The 17,283-nt window shown below is 44.5% G+C and overlaps 1 protein-coding gene across 4 annotated transcripts; it reads right to left on the bottom strand.

Annotated features, from left to right (window-relative positions):
- Positions 1-10,286: 10,286 nt before the first annotated feature.
- Positions 10,287-17,162, bottom strand: creb1a (cAMP responsive element binding protein 1a). Of its 4 annotated transcripts, none has more exons than XM_027009788.3 (8): positions 17,009-17,162; positions 15,439-15,537; positions 14,828-14,974; positions 14,331-14,431; positions 13,981-14,120; positions 12,905-13,087; positions 12,245-12,398; positions 10,287-11,729 (listed from the first exon to the last, which is right to left on the bottom strand). In XM_027009788.3, the coding sequence occupies exons 2-8, from the start codon at positions 15,526-15,528 to the stop codon at positions 11,585-11,587; spliced, it is 960 nt and encodes a 319-aa protein (XP_026865589.1). In that variant the 5' UTR covers positions 15,529-15,537; positions 17,009-17,162; the 3' UTR covers positions 10,287-11,584. The 4 variants fall into 4 exon arrangements, 3 of the variants coding, with proteins under 3 accessions (XP_026865589.1, XP_026865598.1, XP_081557283.1); XM_027009797.3 differs by lacking the exon at positions 17,009-17,162 and adding an exon at positions 16,785-16,989; XR_014118207.1 differs by lacking the exons at positions 10,287-11,729; positions 12,245-12,398 and adding an exon at positions 13,358-13,428 and having other exon boundaries at positions 12,948-13,087.
- Between the last annotated feature and the right edge of the window lie 121 nt (positions 17,163-17,283).

The raw sequence follows: 17,283 nt of genomic DNA, 5'->3' as shown, positions 1-17,283 counted from the left end.
TGCCGCTATTAGCCCCTGTGAGGCCTGAGAGACAGCTCTGCCATGAGGCCTTATCTCCAACGAGCAGCAGGCCTGCTTAAACACTGACAGGACCATCTCGATAAACCCAAAACACTTACACTCTCTCTTTTCCACACACTCCCTCACTCCCTCTCCCCATCTGTCTGTCCCAGTCTGAGCGTGGAGTACATCCATATTTAACAGGAGTTTATTGCTCCACTCTACTCCCCTGAGTGGAGATACATGATGATAGAAGAGTGTTTGAAAATGTGCCCCAAATGCTAAATATCTATTACACTGCAGGCTTGGGCTTATTTGTCTTTTGTGGGATCCTCTCCATCATTGTTTAGGGCCAAAACATGAGGTCAGTTAGAAAGCCTTGCCTACGATTTAAATGAAGAGTTTTCTGTAAGTCATGCGAACAGGCCAGTTCTTTGGGCTTGATCAAGTTACTCCTCACAGCTACTGCTTGTTTCATTGTTATAGTCCTTTAATTTCCTTCTCTTTCCATTACTTAATCGTCGCATAAATATTTGAACATCAAATCCCTTCGGTCAATGACAGTTTTTCATGATAAAATTAGAAACCAAAGGTAAGAGTTTCATATTACTATTGGTTCTTGAACTAGAATCATATTCAGCAATGTGAATCTGAGGTAAAACAAGCAAACCTCCAACTTCTTTCCCTTAGCCACATAGCAACAAACATTGTTGCCACATTGTTTTTGTGCTCTTAATTCTTTTTACATAAATGCAAGGCCACGTCGCTGTTAGCCCGCTTGACGTGCCTGTTTGCTAACTGGCATAAACAGTTGACAGCAATTAGCTCTACGTGTATTCTTGCGTTCAGGTTCATTGCATCGTTACAATTACTCCTTGACTATCTTCAGGCAAGTATGCATAAGAGCTAGAAAGTCACCGGAGAAAACCGTTCTAATATGGGGTCGGCTGGTCTTAGCTCGGTGGCTGGGTGTGAGGAGTCATTTTGAGGTACAGGTTCTGCAGGCTCTGGTGTGGTTTCTTTCCTAAATACACAGACATGGGGCTTTTGTGTTTTCCTATACTAATTTGACTTAGTTCACCTGCTGTGAGCATTTGTAGGCAAACTGAATATCGCTAATCAAGCATTAACCTTAGACCAACCATATTATACCAATTAGCATGTAGAGAGGCAGCCGATTTCCCAAAGATTTTATTGATTCTGAAGATGATTCCATTCTATCTAGGCTGTATAAACGCTTTAGTAATGACAGAAATATTGATGAGACTAACATTAAGGGTAATATTAGAATTATTTCACTTTCAAGTTGCACTTCCTCTTGTAATAAATCACTGACTATAAAAACCCTGGTATACATTTATTACCGCTCAAGACGTTGCTCGTTTTCAGAGAATGCTTCATATTTGTGTGATCATGTATGGCCCGTGTGCATAACTTCAGGGCAAGTCCAAGTAGTCGCCCATCTAACAGGGTTTCACTCTGTAGGTTGACCTGTTTATTACACCATAAAGTCTCCAAGATCGATGGTTCAATAAACCTTCTCCAGACGTCTCACCACTGACCTTTCTGTGGGCCTGGAGGGACTGCTTTTGGCTTTTGTTGTTGTTCTTTGTTTGTTTGTTTTCTTCTGCAACCTGTACCTCTTTGTGGCTAATGAATGAAAGTTTTAACAAGCTCCGAATACCATATGCTGCACACACTGTATGAGTCAGGGGCTGCATTGACGCAAATCACCTCATCACCATTCGAAGGTTTCATCACAGCAAGTGTTAGAACAAGGCACCCGACTGTAACCTAGCCATGCGAGTATGCAAGCTCCAGAGTTGCTGTACAGGCAGCATAAGCAGTTCTTACTCCACTTTTGGATGAATGCTAGTTACCTCCTCCCTCCTATTTTGTGCTTTCAAGCCTGTACGTGCAAAAGCAGTGAACTCCAAGAAGAGAAAACACGGTGAGCTTACGGATTCAGGTCTCTGCGGACCATTAAAAGCTATTAGCAGTCTTAACGCCTGCCTGTTTCTGCATGCCGGCATTAAGACTGATTAAGATTGCGGTAATAAGTGTTTTTGTTGTTTGTTCCTTGCTATGAGAACGTGAGGAGACTTCCTCGCAGGGAATTCCTCGCCATGAAGGAGAGAGAGCAGGAGTGGATAAGGGAGATGTTGGGAAGCAGGCAGAGAGGGGGGGGGAATGTTTACTGTCAATAAGATGTACATTTGGCTTCTGTCAGGCACCTAAAATTTCAGGTCAGAGATCAAACATGCACAGAGGTCAAAGGGGAAGATTTAGCCTCTTTCTCTGCCACAAGGGGCAGCTAGTGATCAATAAGACATGTATACACTATATTCATGTCCTTTCATTTCATTTAATCTTTGTTGCCTTCACCTCCGAACACTCACAGTGAGCTCTGACACCAGAGGAGCAGATCCTCCTGATTAGATGGTGCTGAGCTGATGATAGATAGAAGTCATCAGATGTAACTGTCAGTATCATCCTTTTTAATTCCCACTGCCGGTGTTTATCCAAACAAGGTTTCCGGGCTACCTGTGCTTTCAGAAACAGCTTTCAAACCTTATTTGTTTTAATACCCTCTCCTGTTCCAGAGCACTTAAAGCCCAAATGGGTTCGAAAGGATTATTGTGCACCCGAAGTTCATACAAACGCAACCCCTCCCCCAGCTCTGTCTTTGAGCGGTCAAACGCAATGGAGGTTGTGGCGCAGTGCCTTGTGGGTTAGACTAGGTTCCTAAAGACAAACGGGTAAAGGACAGAGAATGCAGTGCACATACACATTAGCTGTCTGGAGGGAGCGTCTGCTCCCGACCACTAAGAGACGGGAATAAGCATACAGACCGTCCAGGCAGAACAAGGACTGACGAGAACGGATGTTTATTCTCTGGGCTCTTTAATTCCTATCTCTTGTTTTAATCTGTTTGGGTACATTTTCTAGTTCACACAAATCAACGAAGCAAGCCGTGAGGTGAGGAGACACAAGTCAAGCGGAACCTCACCAATAACTCACATAAGATGATGTAAACGTAATGTGGCCATTTAGTGCTGGCTTGGCAATTTAATGGAAATCTGGCTTTCCGAATTCATTTTCATTAAAGTGCTTCTTTGAAACAGCCAGATTGCGCAGACCTGCTATGACCATCATTTTCCTAAATGGTTGGCCAGCTTTTATTACTACTGTTTAACAAGTATTTCATGGAAAATGCTACAGCAACATCGAGTAAAATCTATTGGACACCAGCTGGCACAATTTATTCATTTATTTGTTTGTTTACTTGTTTGCAGAGCCGCTCCCTAGCTGCTGTGCATTATTTCTAGCGTTGGTGTTTTAAGGTTAAGTATCCCTTTACCCCACCACACCATATCCAGAGCCTATGACACTTGCTGGCTGAGAGGGAAGCAGAACTTGCTGGCATGCACATGAAACACAGTCATGTGATCTGATTATTGGAATCAGGATGAGTTAAAGGTGTCTCAAGGACATCCTCGAAGCGTTCTGTCAGCGGCTGGGTTCGGGGGGGAGGCTGAAGGTTGCACTGGCCACTGATTAAATCAGGAAAGAAATACACCCATAGAAGCGCACAAGCACATAGCCGAGGGTGCAGGGTCGTGACATGTCTAGCTTCAGGGTCTTGTCTTTGTCGATCACTGACCACCCCAGAAGGAAAGACACAGACATAGCCTTGCTGTTACTGTTTCCACGGAGGCTGTCTCGACTTCTTTCAATGCATTTCAATAAAGATGTGGCTCTGCAATGCTACTGGGCCTTGCCTCATATTACTCGCTGTGATGAATGGCTATGCCTATTTCAAGTGAAATGGGGCTCGGCTTGTGATAATGCGTTGATGGATGGCTGACACTGGCTGCAATACTGGGGCTGTTAATATAAACCTGCTGCCGATAATTTAAGACAGAGAGAAAATGCAGTGGATGAGGCAATATGTTTCTGTGTGTGTGTGCTAATTAAGCTACAACATATATGCATTATCAAACACACAGAGTCTCTCTGGTGTGTGAGTTATGTGTGACACAATGTCAATACAAAAAATGTGATCCATACTGTGTTTGAAATCATTGTTCAGTTCTGAATTTCTGCTCCTTTTTTTAGATGCATCATTAGGATGTGTGCACCTACAGGAAGTTAGAGCTTCTTAAAAGAGCAATGGCCAGATTACACTCTTCATTTACAAGCCACCTGAACAGAGATACACAAATCTCATTTTTGTGTGCCAGCCAATAATTAAACCTAAAGTATCTTCCCCCAAGTGGAGAACAGGCACCACTGGAAAAAGACTCAGGTATTCTTTATCATCATGTGGGTCTGATTAGCATTTCAAATGCAGTTTGTTATTCAGGGAAGGCTTTGGCTCTTTCTGTTCTTTTTCTTTCCCCAATGTTTGCTGGGGATGCCATATTGATGTCAAGGTCAAACATGCTTGTAGGAGCCATGACAGATAATAAACTGCCAAGACAAACCAGGTTAGGTGGCAACAGTCAGGAGGATATGCAGGACAAAATCCCACTGATCATTTATCTTATTCATTGATTATTTGATTAATTGTGTGCACACACATCCACACAGCTTGCACAAACAATATTTTTTGGTGTGGAACGCCTATTATATTTCTTAAACAGTCTTCTCTGTGTAGTCTCAATACACCATTAGATTTCACAGGGTAAGGAACGACGCCATGCACAAAGGCACGTTTTCACTACACAAAAAGTGACGTGCACTGTGTGCTCACATGTTCCATTCCCTTCACTACAAACACAATATCCTGTCCCAAAGCGCCATGACAAAAACACTTGACAAGGAACCAACCTCAAAGTCATGAACCTCCATGTTTTGTGTTTTCTTTGTGCACAACCTTGGAGCAAAGATCCTACATACTGTACCCAAGCATGCAGCCCTTAACTTAATCACTGAACCCGTTTACAAACAGCCACTGACTGACTGTTATGACTGACTGATGAATAACCTATGTGCATACAGTATGGGTATATAATTGGCTCTAAATGACCCTCCTGATGTGACTGATGTTGAGCTGAGTTAATCCTGTGTAATATGTCCAACTCCATTGATATGCAAGGTTAGCACGGCCCATCTGCTCCCGCTCTCTCACCATAAGCAGCCACCTGTAATGGAGCTCTCAAGGTCAAGAGCTCAGGCTTACAGCCATTAATCACAGGCCAAAGACAAGCCACTCCCCAGCAGCCCCCCCCTCCCCCCCCGCCCAGCCTCCCTTAGCCCTGCCTTAGCCCTGCCTTAGCTCTGCCTTAGCTCTGCCTTAGCCCTGCCTTAGCCCTGCCTTAGCTCTGCCTTAGCCCTGCCTTAGCCCTGCCTTAGCTCTGCCTTAGCTCTGCCTTAGCCCTGCCTTAGCCCTGCCTTAGCCCTGCCTTAGCTCTGCCTTAGCCCTGCCTTAGCCCTGCCTTAGCTCTGCCTTAGCTCTGCCTTAGCCCTGCCTTAGCCCTGCCTTAGCCCTGCCTTAGCTCTGACTGGACTTCCTCTGACTGGATCTCGCATCCTCGAGACCTCCCACTTTCTATTACCCCTGTCACATTTCTGTCACTCACCATAATTTTACATTTCCTTTGATATCTCCTTTCAACTGTTTTCCATCTTTTTTTCTTGTTTCTCTCTATCTCGCGTTCCGTTAAACACACACACTTACACACACACACACACACACACACACACACACACACACACACACACTTTCAGTACTTCGAGTGTATCAGAACATCAGGCACAATTGACTATTGACCTGTGACACTTTACTTCACTAACAATTAAAAATGAAGTGTTTCAGAGCATAGTCACCGTGCATCTGCATTAGTGATTCAGTTAAGATGATTTTAAAATTGCTTTGCTTTTATTTTTGTGTCATTTTCCATCACAGTGTCAATGTAGTCCACTGGCATCAATAACCTCCATGAATTTGTTGAATCCATGAATTTGTTGAAATTTGTTGCATCACTGACTGAAAATAGCTTCCATTTTCTGCACATAAAGGGACAGGTCAATAAAAAGGCAGTAATTCCCAGCCAATAACAGTGTACAAACCTATAATTGGGGTTACCCCATAATATGATCCTCAACAAATCATAACAGAGAGCAAATAGGAGCAACTATCAGTAGCAGAACAACCAGGGAAACCGAGAGGTAGACCAGCACTCCTTTATGAAATGGTAATGAGGAGACGCAGCTTACTTCCAACACTGTATTATGAACACAGTGGTTGGCCATCATTTGATGACATTCTGATGACTGTGCACACACACAAATGCACAAACATGTACGCACACCGATTCCCGAGATACCGAACATACACAACAAGGCAGACATGAAAAAGCAGGACTTTCTGAACAATATCCAAACATGACCTAGTGAAACGAATGCAAGAAGCCATATGGTCTCTCAGTGGTTGTTCCTGTAGTGAGATACCTTGTTTCTGTAGTGGACATCATACATGGTATACTGCATACTACTTGTGTACTGATTATGGCCAAACATAGTATGTAGGGTACAGTATGTGACTGCAACAAACTTCTTCAATATGCCAAAGATAACCTACTACTCTGGCCAAAAAAAAAACAGTATGTGGACAGAGCTCTCTTCATGGCAGCTTCATCATGTAAAATATGTCGATACATTTTCATCTAAACCCTACATGAAAGTTAAAAACTGTAGCTGGAATTATTGCTTCTGCAACAATAATTAAAAGTACTGTAGTACAATACTGGTAAACCTCATAATGGATAATCTACTACCATATGATTGACCATATGAATAGTATGCAGTAGTATACAATATATAGGCTACTAGTGTAGCGTGCAGTATACAGTATAGTAGTATGCCATTTCGAAAATAACCATCCTTTATGGGTAATGCATGCCAATATTAACTATCCCTCAATCGCTAACCACAATTTTACGCAGAAATAAAAATCCGTCATTCGCTCAGTTCACACCTTTAATGTGCAAATGTTACCTTAGGACCAAATCGCACTAGAGCACATGCGTTGCAGCAACAGTGCCCTGTTATTTGCCGGCTCCAATCGAGACAGTTTGTGCTAGCAGATGATCCGGAATTACCCGTGCGGCGGGGGATTGCGGGCTGTTTATTGAAAGAAAAAATGGAATGTGTCTGGACACATATTCGAAGCGCGGGGTCCGTAGGGTGAAAATAGGATTTGTCAGTGTCGCGGGAATAAGACATATTCGTCACCGCCAAGTTTACTGTCATCGCCTCGTTTGCGGTGCAGATTCAATGTTTGGTGCAAGAAGACCCGGCTTTAACCATGCGCGAACCTGTTGCAGTTTCAGGGTTATCTGTTACAGGCCTTGTTTTTCGCCTGTCAGAGATCATACTGAGGGATTTTGCAACCCACGCTGTCGTTTTATGTGTCGGAGCAAAATTAATCTGATGCTAAATGAATAGATCTAGCTAGCGCATCTAAAAAAAAAAAAAAAAAGGTAAAATAAATAAATAATAATTAAAAAAAATAAATAAAAAAATTTAAAAATATATATGTATCCTAACCAGATTCTAGTATGCGTTATGCCGTGTTTTATAAACCATTCAGTACCCTCTTATAATTCTGCTCTTACTAGGAAAACCTCTTTTTTTCCTACGGAAAGAAAAAATATCTGCACACAAAACCCGCGAAGCCTTGCGAATGAAAAGCGTTGAAGAAGCTCCCAGTGCTTCGACCCCTCGCCTGGTGCCGTCAGCCGTGAGAAACGGGACCGCAGACGCTGTCTGGCCTCCCTTCGCGCCGCGCGGCAGGTAGACAAGGCGCGCGTGCGGCGGCTTGTGCGCGCGCTCTTTCGGCGCTTGAATAACTGAATACATTTTTTTTTAATGCGCGCGAGAGACCCGTAGATAGATAATATACATTTGATTGAGTTCCGTACAGTGACGCATAAGCCTGTTCGCCTGCGAATTAAATCTCGTTCTAGTAAAGATGTGGAGCTTGATGCACACAGCTTGAATCACGGCTCGAAACAGAACAAAGGCAGGGCAGGACTTAGAGAAGTTGAGAGTCAGTTAACCCAACCCGTATTTTTGTACCTCAGGTGAAGCTTTGATCTCCTAACCCACCGTGCACCCACTGTAGGCACTGCAATAATGCAAATTCAGATATAAAAATAAATCCATATTTCACCCGATTTCTGCATTCACTTTTTCGACAGTAACAAGATCAAGAAAAAAAACTCCAGAGCAAACGTCATTTGATATTTAATTACAGTTTAATTATAACCTATTTGCAGTCCGTATGAACAGTTAATGGCACACACGCACTTTATCCCCGGAAATAAATTAAATCCTAACATGGCAAAATGTTTTTCTTGAATTTGAAATACATGGCCGGTCAGGGGATTGTATGCCTCTATGGTTGTAAAAGGAAGACTCCAGACAACCCAACACTGTGTAGCACTATTACATTTCCACTCATTCCCTCAGGTGAAGTGTCAAAAATTTGTGTTTACGAGACAGCAAAACAGAGAGCAGACATAGAAACAGACAGATGGAAGGACAAACAGAATCCTCTACTTCCTTCCCCATATGGCCCAGAACGGATAATCTCAGCTGGACGTTTTGACACAGCTGTAACTGGGTGAAAGTAATCACTCTGTGCATATCAATGCTCACTAATCACATCTGAATAAAGATTGACCAGGTGGGAAAACGGATGGAGGGGCTAGTGTGTGTGTGTGTGCACTTGCTCTTGAATAATCATCTTGATGGTAGTTTGGATATTGAATATTTTTCACTTTCGGTGCAGATTTACATCTGGATGGGATATGGGAACTGGCTTGTGCAAACAATCTTAATTTTATTAAGATAATCTTACTATCTTTCTTGTGTCCTTTGATTGGACTGTACCACTGAATGGATTTGAGAATTCAAACCACATTATGGTCTGCTGTGCAATGGTAGATTGTGATCGTTTTCTATTTGGAATAAAACCCTTGCAGAATCACTTCTTATTGGAATGTTAGAAGAGGTTGTTATTACTGAGCTGGCCAAATGGGCATTTGTAGGTCTAATCATTTTGCAGATCAATACTAATCACTAAGGGTCATAATCGTTGATCATATTCCAGTAAAATAATCTCATTTAGTGAATGCCACTCAATGTGGCATGTGGACTGATTACAAACAAGAAGCTACAGTCACACAGTCCATTTCACTTTTCATTGGGAAAAAACCAGCACCACTCAGCCCAGTTCCACCCCATTAGGTTAAAAGGGTGCTCGGTGGACTTAAACACTCCTGATTGCACACAACTGTGTGGAAATCTGGATTTGTATGCCGATCTTCCTGTGTTATGATCATGTTCAAAAGGAACGCTGTGCTACGTAAGGCTAACCCAGAGGTTGAGACTCAGGCTGCAGCGAAATAAGGCGAGGCAGTAGTGGGGCAGAGGAGATGCCTCCCTGGGCACCAGCAGGCTGAGGGAGGAGATAATTGGACCGGCACGTGCTCTGGAAGCAGGGTCAACACCTTGGTGCAGCTCTTCCATAGCCATCTGGCCCCATTTCCTGTGCACTGCATGCTTTGTGGGTCCCCCCCCCATCCCCCATAGTTTGAAGTTGTGTAGGTCTTGTTAGGAACAGAGAAATCAGTACTGTTAAATATGCAGGGCAGGGATACCCCAGAAGCCCAACTGCACACCACCACCACTTTAGAAAAAGCGCAGCCTTGTGCCTCGAGCTTTAACACCAATTAGGCATTCAAACTTCACCCAGGCTTCAGGAGGGCAGTGGGCCTGTCACTTCATTGCCATGAAGCAAAACAAATAGCTTGGAGGTATGAAGACTGCATCCACTTAATAGAAATACTGCGACGCAAGAAAGAATAAGATGATGAAATGCAATTTAAATCTCTGCGCTATTGTTCATTACCAGTTTGTGAACAATGACAAAACCAAAAAAGAGAGAGGCATCAGTCATCTTGCTATACATCAAGCTCGATCAAACCGTCTCTCACTGACCGCCCGCATATCAGAGCGAGCACAGATGCGACGGCTGGCACTGCCACCTGACAACAGCCTGACCGTGGCCAGGAATTTAAAACACTCACCATCACACGCGCCCAAGGATGAGGATGTGCAGAACGAGGACGGGCAGAACAAACGTGTCTTTAGAGATAGGAGCGAGCAGTGTCCGCAGGAGCGCATAACGTGCCAAAACGTACCACGCACAGTCAGCAAGTCGGTCTGGTGATAACTGCCACACGATTGGTTGTTAAAAGAAAACCTGCTCCAGGTCACCTTTCTCTCCACTGTATTACTGACAGATGACACACATCTATTAAAAATACACAAATAAATGGGAAAATAAAAAAGGAGAAAGATTTAAAACTATGATGCATATAATATTGATACAGATGGCTACATGTCATGGCAGAACACATAAGTATAACATGGTGTTTCATTACAGCAAAAGAACTCCAGGTCTACCCAAGACATCCCCCCCTTCCCATCCACAGCTTAGTCTCAGCCATTAAAAAGGAAACCAATGAACTGACCTCAGTTCAGCAAAACTGCCACTGTGCAGCCACACCAGGGGAGAAGAAGTGTATGTTTCCCTCATATTAAATTACATGTGAAACATGTGGACACTAATCAACTGTCCCCTGAAAACTGGCCTAGGTGAACTGGCATGACAGTCCCACTTTTATGTCAGTACTGATGTAAAGTTTTAAAAAGGGTTAATTGTAGTTCCAAATGGCTACTGAAAAGCTTCTTAGAGACCTCACTGACTGTACATCCAAAATAATTTATCACTATTGTCCAGATCAAGGGAAAAAATCCTGTTCTCTTTTGTAACAAAAGCAAAACTCCCCAAAGCAAAATTTCTGCTGGAAAAGAAAGTAAACAAGACAAGAGGTCCATAACATTAAATGCCAAACCAACTTATAACAGAATTGATCAGTAGATTACCTTAACAAAAGTGTTAGTAACATAAGCAGTAAAACAAGTGTAGGGCTGTTAAAATGTTGATCTTAACCCATTAACTGCCAGTCCCTCAGTGACATAGAAAGTACTACATCTCCCATAGGTCAGCATGATTAGAGCAAGTATGTCCATGCAAAACAGTGCAGAAGGATGGAATCTCAAAAATGGCCAAAAAGAAGGGCATGACGTTTAAATCGGCTCTGCTCCATATCCACGAAGATGTGGTGATTCCATTCTACACGACAGCTCCCAAGAGGTGCCTTGAGATGGGGGGGGGGGTCTAAGTGTGTCAAACGACAGACCCACGTTCTTTTAAAATGATTGCTTCTTTTTACAAGACACAACAAAGGAAATTAATTAGTCACTCATTCACTGTAGATTCTTTCCACTTCTTACAGACCAGTAATGTTTTTCTTTTTTTTTAAAAGAAAAGATTGATAGAAAAAGAGACGACTGTCACTCCAGGTATCTGCGGAAAGCAAGAGTCTCTATCTCTAGAACCTGGAGGAAAAAATGGGTCTCTCTGTAGCCGATACAGACACGCGTGAGTGTGTGTGTGTGTGTGTGTGTGTGTGTGCACGCACCCATGTGAGTGAAAGGGAATGAGTTATTCAGATTTGTGACAGTACAGGTCCTTAAGTGCTTTGAGCTCCTCAATGAGGGTTTTGTTCTGGTTCTCCAGCACGGCCACACGGTTCTCCAGACATTTCACATACTCCTTCTTCTTTCGACGGCACTCCCGCGCTGCCTCCCTGTGGCAGAAACGTGACACTACAGTCAGAACAGTAGTACCTGTCAATATTTTCAATTGCTTTATTTGATTTGATTAAAGTGCATTAGTGACCAACCACACAACTGCATATGGTAAACTTTTTTTGCAAAGTAATTCCAATTATTTTCTAAAAGAGCAAATCTAAAATGCAAATTGGAAAATTACTTAAAATACTATGCAACAGATCATAAACATGGTAATGTAAAATGCATTTTTATTACATTTATGGCATTTAGCTGACACTTTTATCTAAAAGCCAATTACAATTCTCACTGAACACAACTTCAGCAATTGAGGGTTAAGGGCCTTGCTCAGGAGCCCAACAGTGGCAACCTGGCAGTGGTGGGGCTTGAACTGGCAACCTTCTGATCACAAGTCAAGTACCTTAACCACTGAGGCCAAACTATCCCCAGCAATCCCGACTATCCTCAACACCCCGCTCCCTCGAGGCCCCCACAGAGGGCCCAGTGTACCAGCTGGAGTCTGGGGCCATACCTGTTCTTCATGAGGCGGACCTCTCTCTTGCGTGTGGCCTCCTCGGCAGTACCCTGGCCGGACAGGGCGGGCGACGAGGCCATCACCACTCCTGGGGTGATGGTGCTGGCAGCAGCTGTGCGGATCTGGTAGGCCTGCACGTCACCAGACGTGGCTGTGAGCAAGGGGTGGAGACGGAACGTTAGCAACACGACCACAGGATTGTCCCTTCACCGGTCAATTACATTGCACACTGTAGTTCCAGCACAGCGACAAGACTGATTCGTGGGTCGTGCACTCGCTCGTTCTCAGACTAAATCACCATGGCTGCATTTAGACTATAAACCAATAAGCCAAATAAAAAAGGTTTAGTTTCAGCACTTTATGAACAGGAGTTTTCCATTTAGTTATGCAATTTCAGAGAGGAAAATAACATTATCCACCCTCTAAAATGTAAGAGGATTCCTGTTGGGCATCCTTAATGTTTGGTACGAGTAATTTAGCTAATTGGAAAACACCACTTCAAGAAATATCCACCCTCTGGGAATGCCACAATAGTGAATACCATAATAGTTGTTTAACAACCAAGGCAGTGCTATTTAAAGCAGTCCTGAGCTGAACCCTGAGCAGCTGCTCAGTGTGGAGTTGCTGCTACTTGAAGCCGGAGTCAAGAGGGCTCACCCTGCACCACCACCTGGTTGCTGGGCACCAGGATCTGCTGCCCGTCGCTGGTCTGGGCGTACTGCAGGATGGTGGTGCCTGGCTGGGTGCTGGCCGCGTTGGTCATGGTGAGTGTCTGGAGGCCCTGCACGCCGTCTGTTCCGTTATTGGCCAGCTGGATGGCGCCGCCCTGTGTGATGGCAACTGGGAGTGGAAGTGAAAGCAAGAAAAAGATTTTTTAGAAGGGGTGTGGGGGGCACTTCAGCCATTAAGAGAAAAAACATCACTGCTACTGAGTAACCTTTAAAGACCTGAGTGGTTATTCCACAGAGAACTTTCGATGAAATGGGGAATAACAAATATATATCCTATCAAATTCTCTAAGGCTTTAATTCAACTGAAAAGAATATTTGGGGAACACACAGTATAAACTCATGTGAAAGTGTGTATGTGTGTGTGTGGCTAGGGACACACCGAAGAATTAATGCCAACTGCAAGCGCCTTCCCTCAGCTCACTGTCGCCCCTCGTCACCTGTGTGTATTTACTTTCGAACACACCAAACAGACTACAGCTGATGGACATGCACAAAAGAAAACAACTCAAAAGAGAAGCATCGTTTCCCAAAGGTCCACGCTTCTGATTACGACTATACTGAGTTCTGAGCGACTCCCACCGCTTCTTAAGCGCTTTCCTTCCATAAAACTGCACCCGGTAGCGGCAAGCTAATGACAAACGTTCCGCCTGTTCTCTAGATAGCGCAACAAAATTCCTTTCTGTGTAGCAAAATATAATGTTAGCCTAGCACGTTGCCTTGCAAGATCAAGCCGCAGTGCAACAAAGAACCTTTATGCAGTTTCTGTCCATATTTCTTCATTTTGAGCCAAATTTAGACTGAAGAACCAATCAGAACGCTCTCCCTCACGGCTGACCACTGACGCCGATTCAACATGCAGGAGCAGCCAGTGGTGTGGAACACACTCCACTGAGTACGGGTGCTGGTCGGTCACCGTCTCGCAGCAGACAGTCGAGTGCATGTCCCTAGGCTTTAGTGCCACAGAATGAGGCTTAATGTCTGCAGGGGATGCTGGGTACTCACTGTACTGTCCACTGCTTGTCTGGTAGATGGGTGTTGGCACGGTGACCGTGGTTATGGCCGGGGCTGCATCCTCCTCGGATTTCTCCTCCTCTATCCGTGGCACCGCCGGGGCGTCCGACGATAGGTCATTCAGGATCTTTCTGTTTTGGGAAACCGTGCATGCAGGAATTCAAATCATATTAAGAACACCAGCTGGGATGGCATTTTAAATGCCACTGCAACACAAAAGCAAAACCTCTAAGCAATACCTACACAGATTAAATTCACTTACAGTTCGATTCAGATGGGATTCAACTTGTGATTGATGAGAGACTACGAGCATGGGATGCAGAAAACTACAACTCCCATACCTGTAAGAGGGACGCCTGGAGAGAATCTCCCTGCGTTTCTGGGAGTCTGTCACACTGTCCACAGACTCCTGGGAATCCTCACTCTCTGCAATGGTGGAGATCTGTGAATGAGATGCAACAGCATTATGCAGCATTAATTTCAACATAGAAATAAGTTATTTAAAACTGACTAAAGATAAAACCACACTGTTACAGCATTAACATTACCATAGAAAGAGGATATCTACTCTTGTCCACAAAGGGCCATTGTGGCTGAAGTTTCATTGAAACACAAGCAGGGAACCCCCCCCAACTTCTTTATTCAGTCATTCTCAGCCTTCAAGCAACTGATCACAAGTGCTTTGACAAGGTTGGAACCACCTTTTGTGTCTCAAATCTGCTGCCCTTCTCTCGAAAAACACACACCCCTCCAATTTCCACCATGTATGTGGCAGAGGAAAGAAACGCTATCGTCAAAAAGGCATCTCGACGCGGCACTCGTATGTCTGGGCGCTCACCTGTACCGTTTGGACCTGCGGGGATTGGATGACTGAGGGCTGCGCTGCCTGGATGACCCCATGAACCTGCACCGTCTGACCGTTGGGCAGCTGAACCAGGGTCACGGTGGGGCCACTGGCTGAAGCCTGCCCCGCCGCCATGGAAACCTGCAAAGCCCATCCCCGCAGCAAGTATTGAGGAAAAGCATTGATTGATGACTAAAAATGGTAGGATCCAGATTCTCCAAAACAACAGAGTTGTGAGAGACTACAGGGAGGACTGTGGTGGAAGTCAGTGGGCTTGGGTTTGGGCTTACTATGGTGTTTGTGCTACAATTCTTTTGGGAAACCAGATCCAGATTTGTGTTATGCAAAAAGGAAAAAAGGCCTTCTGTGGTAAATCCGCAGCTCCAGCCAACTGCCTACAGTTTAGATTTATGCTGTGTACAAAATCCTCTTCAAATGTTTGTACAGAATGCAGCTATAACAGAAGGATTACTTGTTCGGGCTGAGCTGAGACATGGACACATGGCTATGCATGTGCACACTCACACACACTTTCTAGGAAAGGTTCTGTTCTGTGTGGATGTTGGCAGGGTAGCACGGCCTGCTGCTCGGCGCGCCCTGCTCACCTGTGCCAAGGTGGCAATCTGCTGGGTGTCCGTCTCAGAGACAGCAGTGTCGCCACCCTGCTGGACATCTGTTCCTGCCTCCATGGTCATTTAGAAAACCTGTGGAGAGATGGGGCTGAACTCAATAACCACTGCCTGTGTACAAGAAGAACAATAAATCAATCATACAGAGGCCTGTTCAAACCTCCATAAGCTTTAGCAAAGCCTGTCTACTTTTAGCTAGTCTACGTAAACCAAATGTCAAAGCTATCCTATATACAGCCAGATAGGACACTGTCGAATTGGACAACTCCTGTTAACCAGCTAATGAAGAAGTCACACCACTGCCCGTCTGAAGACTGTATAGAAAATTTATTTGTCTGCTATCTGCTTTTAGGCATGTTAATGGGTGGGGAGTCTCTAAATCAACATTCAACATGACTTTAATTCAGTCTTGTGTTAATAATAAAAGAAATATATCGGGTTATTAACGGATGGAATGATGACTGCGACTAGCTCTACAATGTCCAGCAGGGAAAGCAGCCAGTATTTGGTCAGCTAGAGACAAGATGCAAATTAAGTACAAAGGCAACCAATAGGTCGCTCCTTCTGGGTGTGGTACGTTCATTCCTGCTGGGCATCCCCCCCGCCCCCCGTTTCATTAAAGCGCTGTTTTCCTGCAATCATTTAGCTGCAACTGTTATCGGACTTTGCAGACTTCCGAGTTACAGTAAGCAAATGAATATCTTTGGGAAAGTGCACGTGCGTATGCGCGTGCAAGGCGCAGCTCGGGCGGCCATCAAATCAAAGTCTCCCGTCCGTTTTGCCGCCTTTTTTTTTACTTCCGTATACACAATAATGTTGGGCAGTTTTGAATGCTTGTTCGGTGTGACTTGATTACCCACAACAATCAAAAACGTGAACTTTACATGAAGGAGACAGGAAAATCAATAAAAGGACAGACCACCAGCTAAATATGTAGTAGTGGGAAATCGAGTATTGTGCAATATACATCTGTATCTGTGTGCAACACTTTGCAACTAAAATAACCGTGTGGGGAGCTTGATTCTATTTATTTCACCATACATGAACATTCGTGTGGACGTTAGCTAGCAAAACGCCAACCTTAACAAATAAAAAGATCAATGTCTGGAGGGTCCAAAATGAGACTGAAGCCGCGTAGCTACCAAGTTGGCTAGCTAAGCTAACGCTAGCTGTCGAGCATCTGCAAGTTTTCTCCTGCTAGCCACTGCTAGCTAGCTGACTTGCTATTTTCGTAGCTAGCAGCAGGCTAGCGCAATCGTGGAAGTGAATTTTTATCTGGTGGCTACATCGGATGGCGCTAACTATGATCACCTCGCACATACCTAAAATTTTAAAAGTTGCACTGGTGTTTCAGTACATTCGCATGACCCACTCCCGTGCCTTCTCCGACTCGGTCTGACTCATTGACTGGGAGCAAGGCTTCAACTGTGAAACATGCCCACCGCCGCCATGATCTCTTTGTTGGAAACGCGTCGACCGTTGCGATATATTCACTGAAAACGAGATGCGCACTATTGCTTCGCGCCGTGACCGCGTCTCTCCTTACCCAACACAGACTCTCCTCCTCACTTCCAGGCCTTCGGAGCTCCACTTTTATTCAGTCCGACACGTAAGAGACCGCGTCAGGCTACACCTCCGTCGCGTCACCGAGGACAACAACACAGAGAACGAGGGGGACGACGTTCAGCCCTAATTCACTGTCGACAGCCTCCGATGCGTTTCCGGAATATGCCGAAACAGGCACGAAGAGCTACGATTGGGCAACGAGTGGGGGCGGACTTACACGAGGGAAGGTTCGTTATCCTGCGCATGCGCAAAAAG

Source organism: Electrophorus electricus, chromosome 18, assembly GCF_041902795.1.
Source record: "Electrophorus electricus isolate QZ-2024a chromosome 18, ASM4190279v1, whole genome shotgun sequence".
In the NCBI taxonomy this organism is placed as follows: domain Eukaryota; kingdom Metazoa; phylum Chordata; class Actinopteri; order Gymnotiformes; family Gymnotidae; genus Electrophorus; species Electrophorus electricus.
The sequence above is the reverse complement of the archived record's forward strand: the minus strand, read 5'-3'. Positions and strand labels throughout refer to the sequence as shown.

Excerpts from the sequence above, each read along its gene's own strand:
- creb1a (XM_027009788.3), bottom strand. The coding sequence starts at position 15,528 with ATGACCATGGAGGCAGGAACAGATGTCCAGCAGGGTGGCGACACTGCT. Across the intron at positions 14,975-15,438 it reads AGATTGCCACCTTGGCACAG|GTTTCCATGGCGGCGGGGCA; the intron begins GTGAGCAGGGCG and ends TGGGCTTTGCAG. Across the intron at positions 14,432-14,827 it reads CGCAGGTCCAAACGGTACAG|ATCTCCACCATTGCAGAGAG; the intron begins GTGAGCGCCCAG and ends TCTCATTCACAG.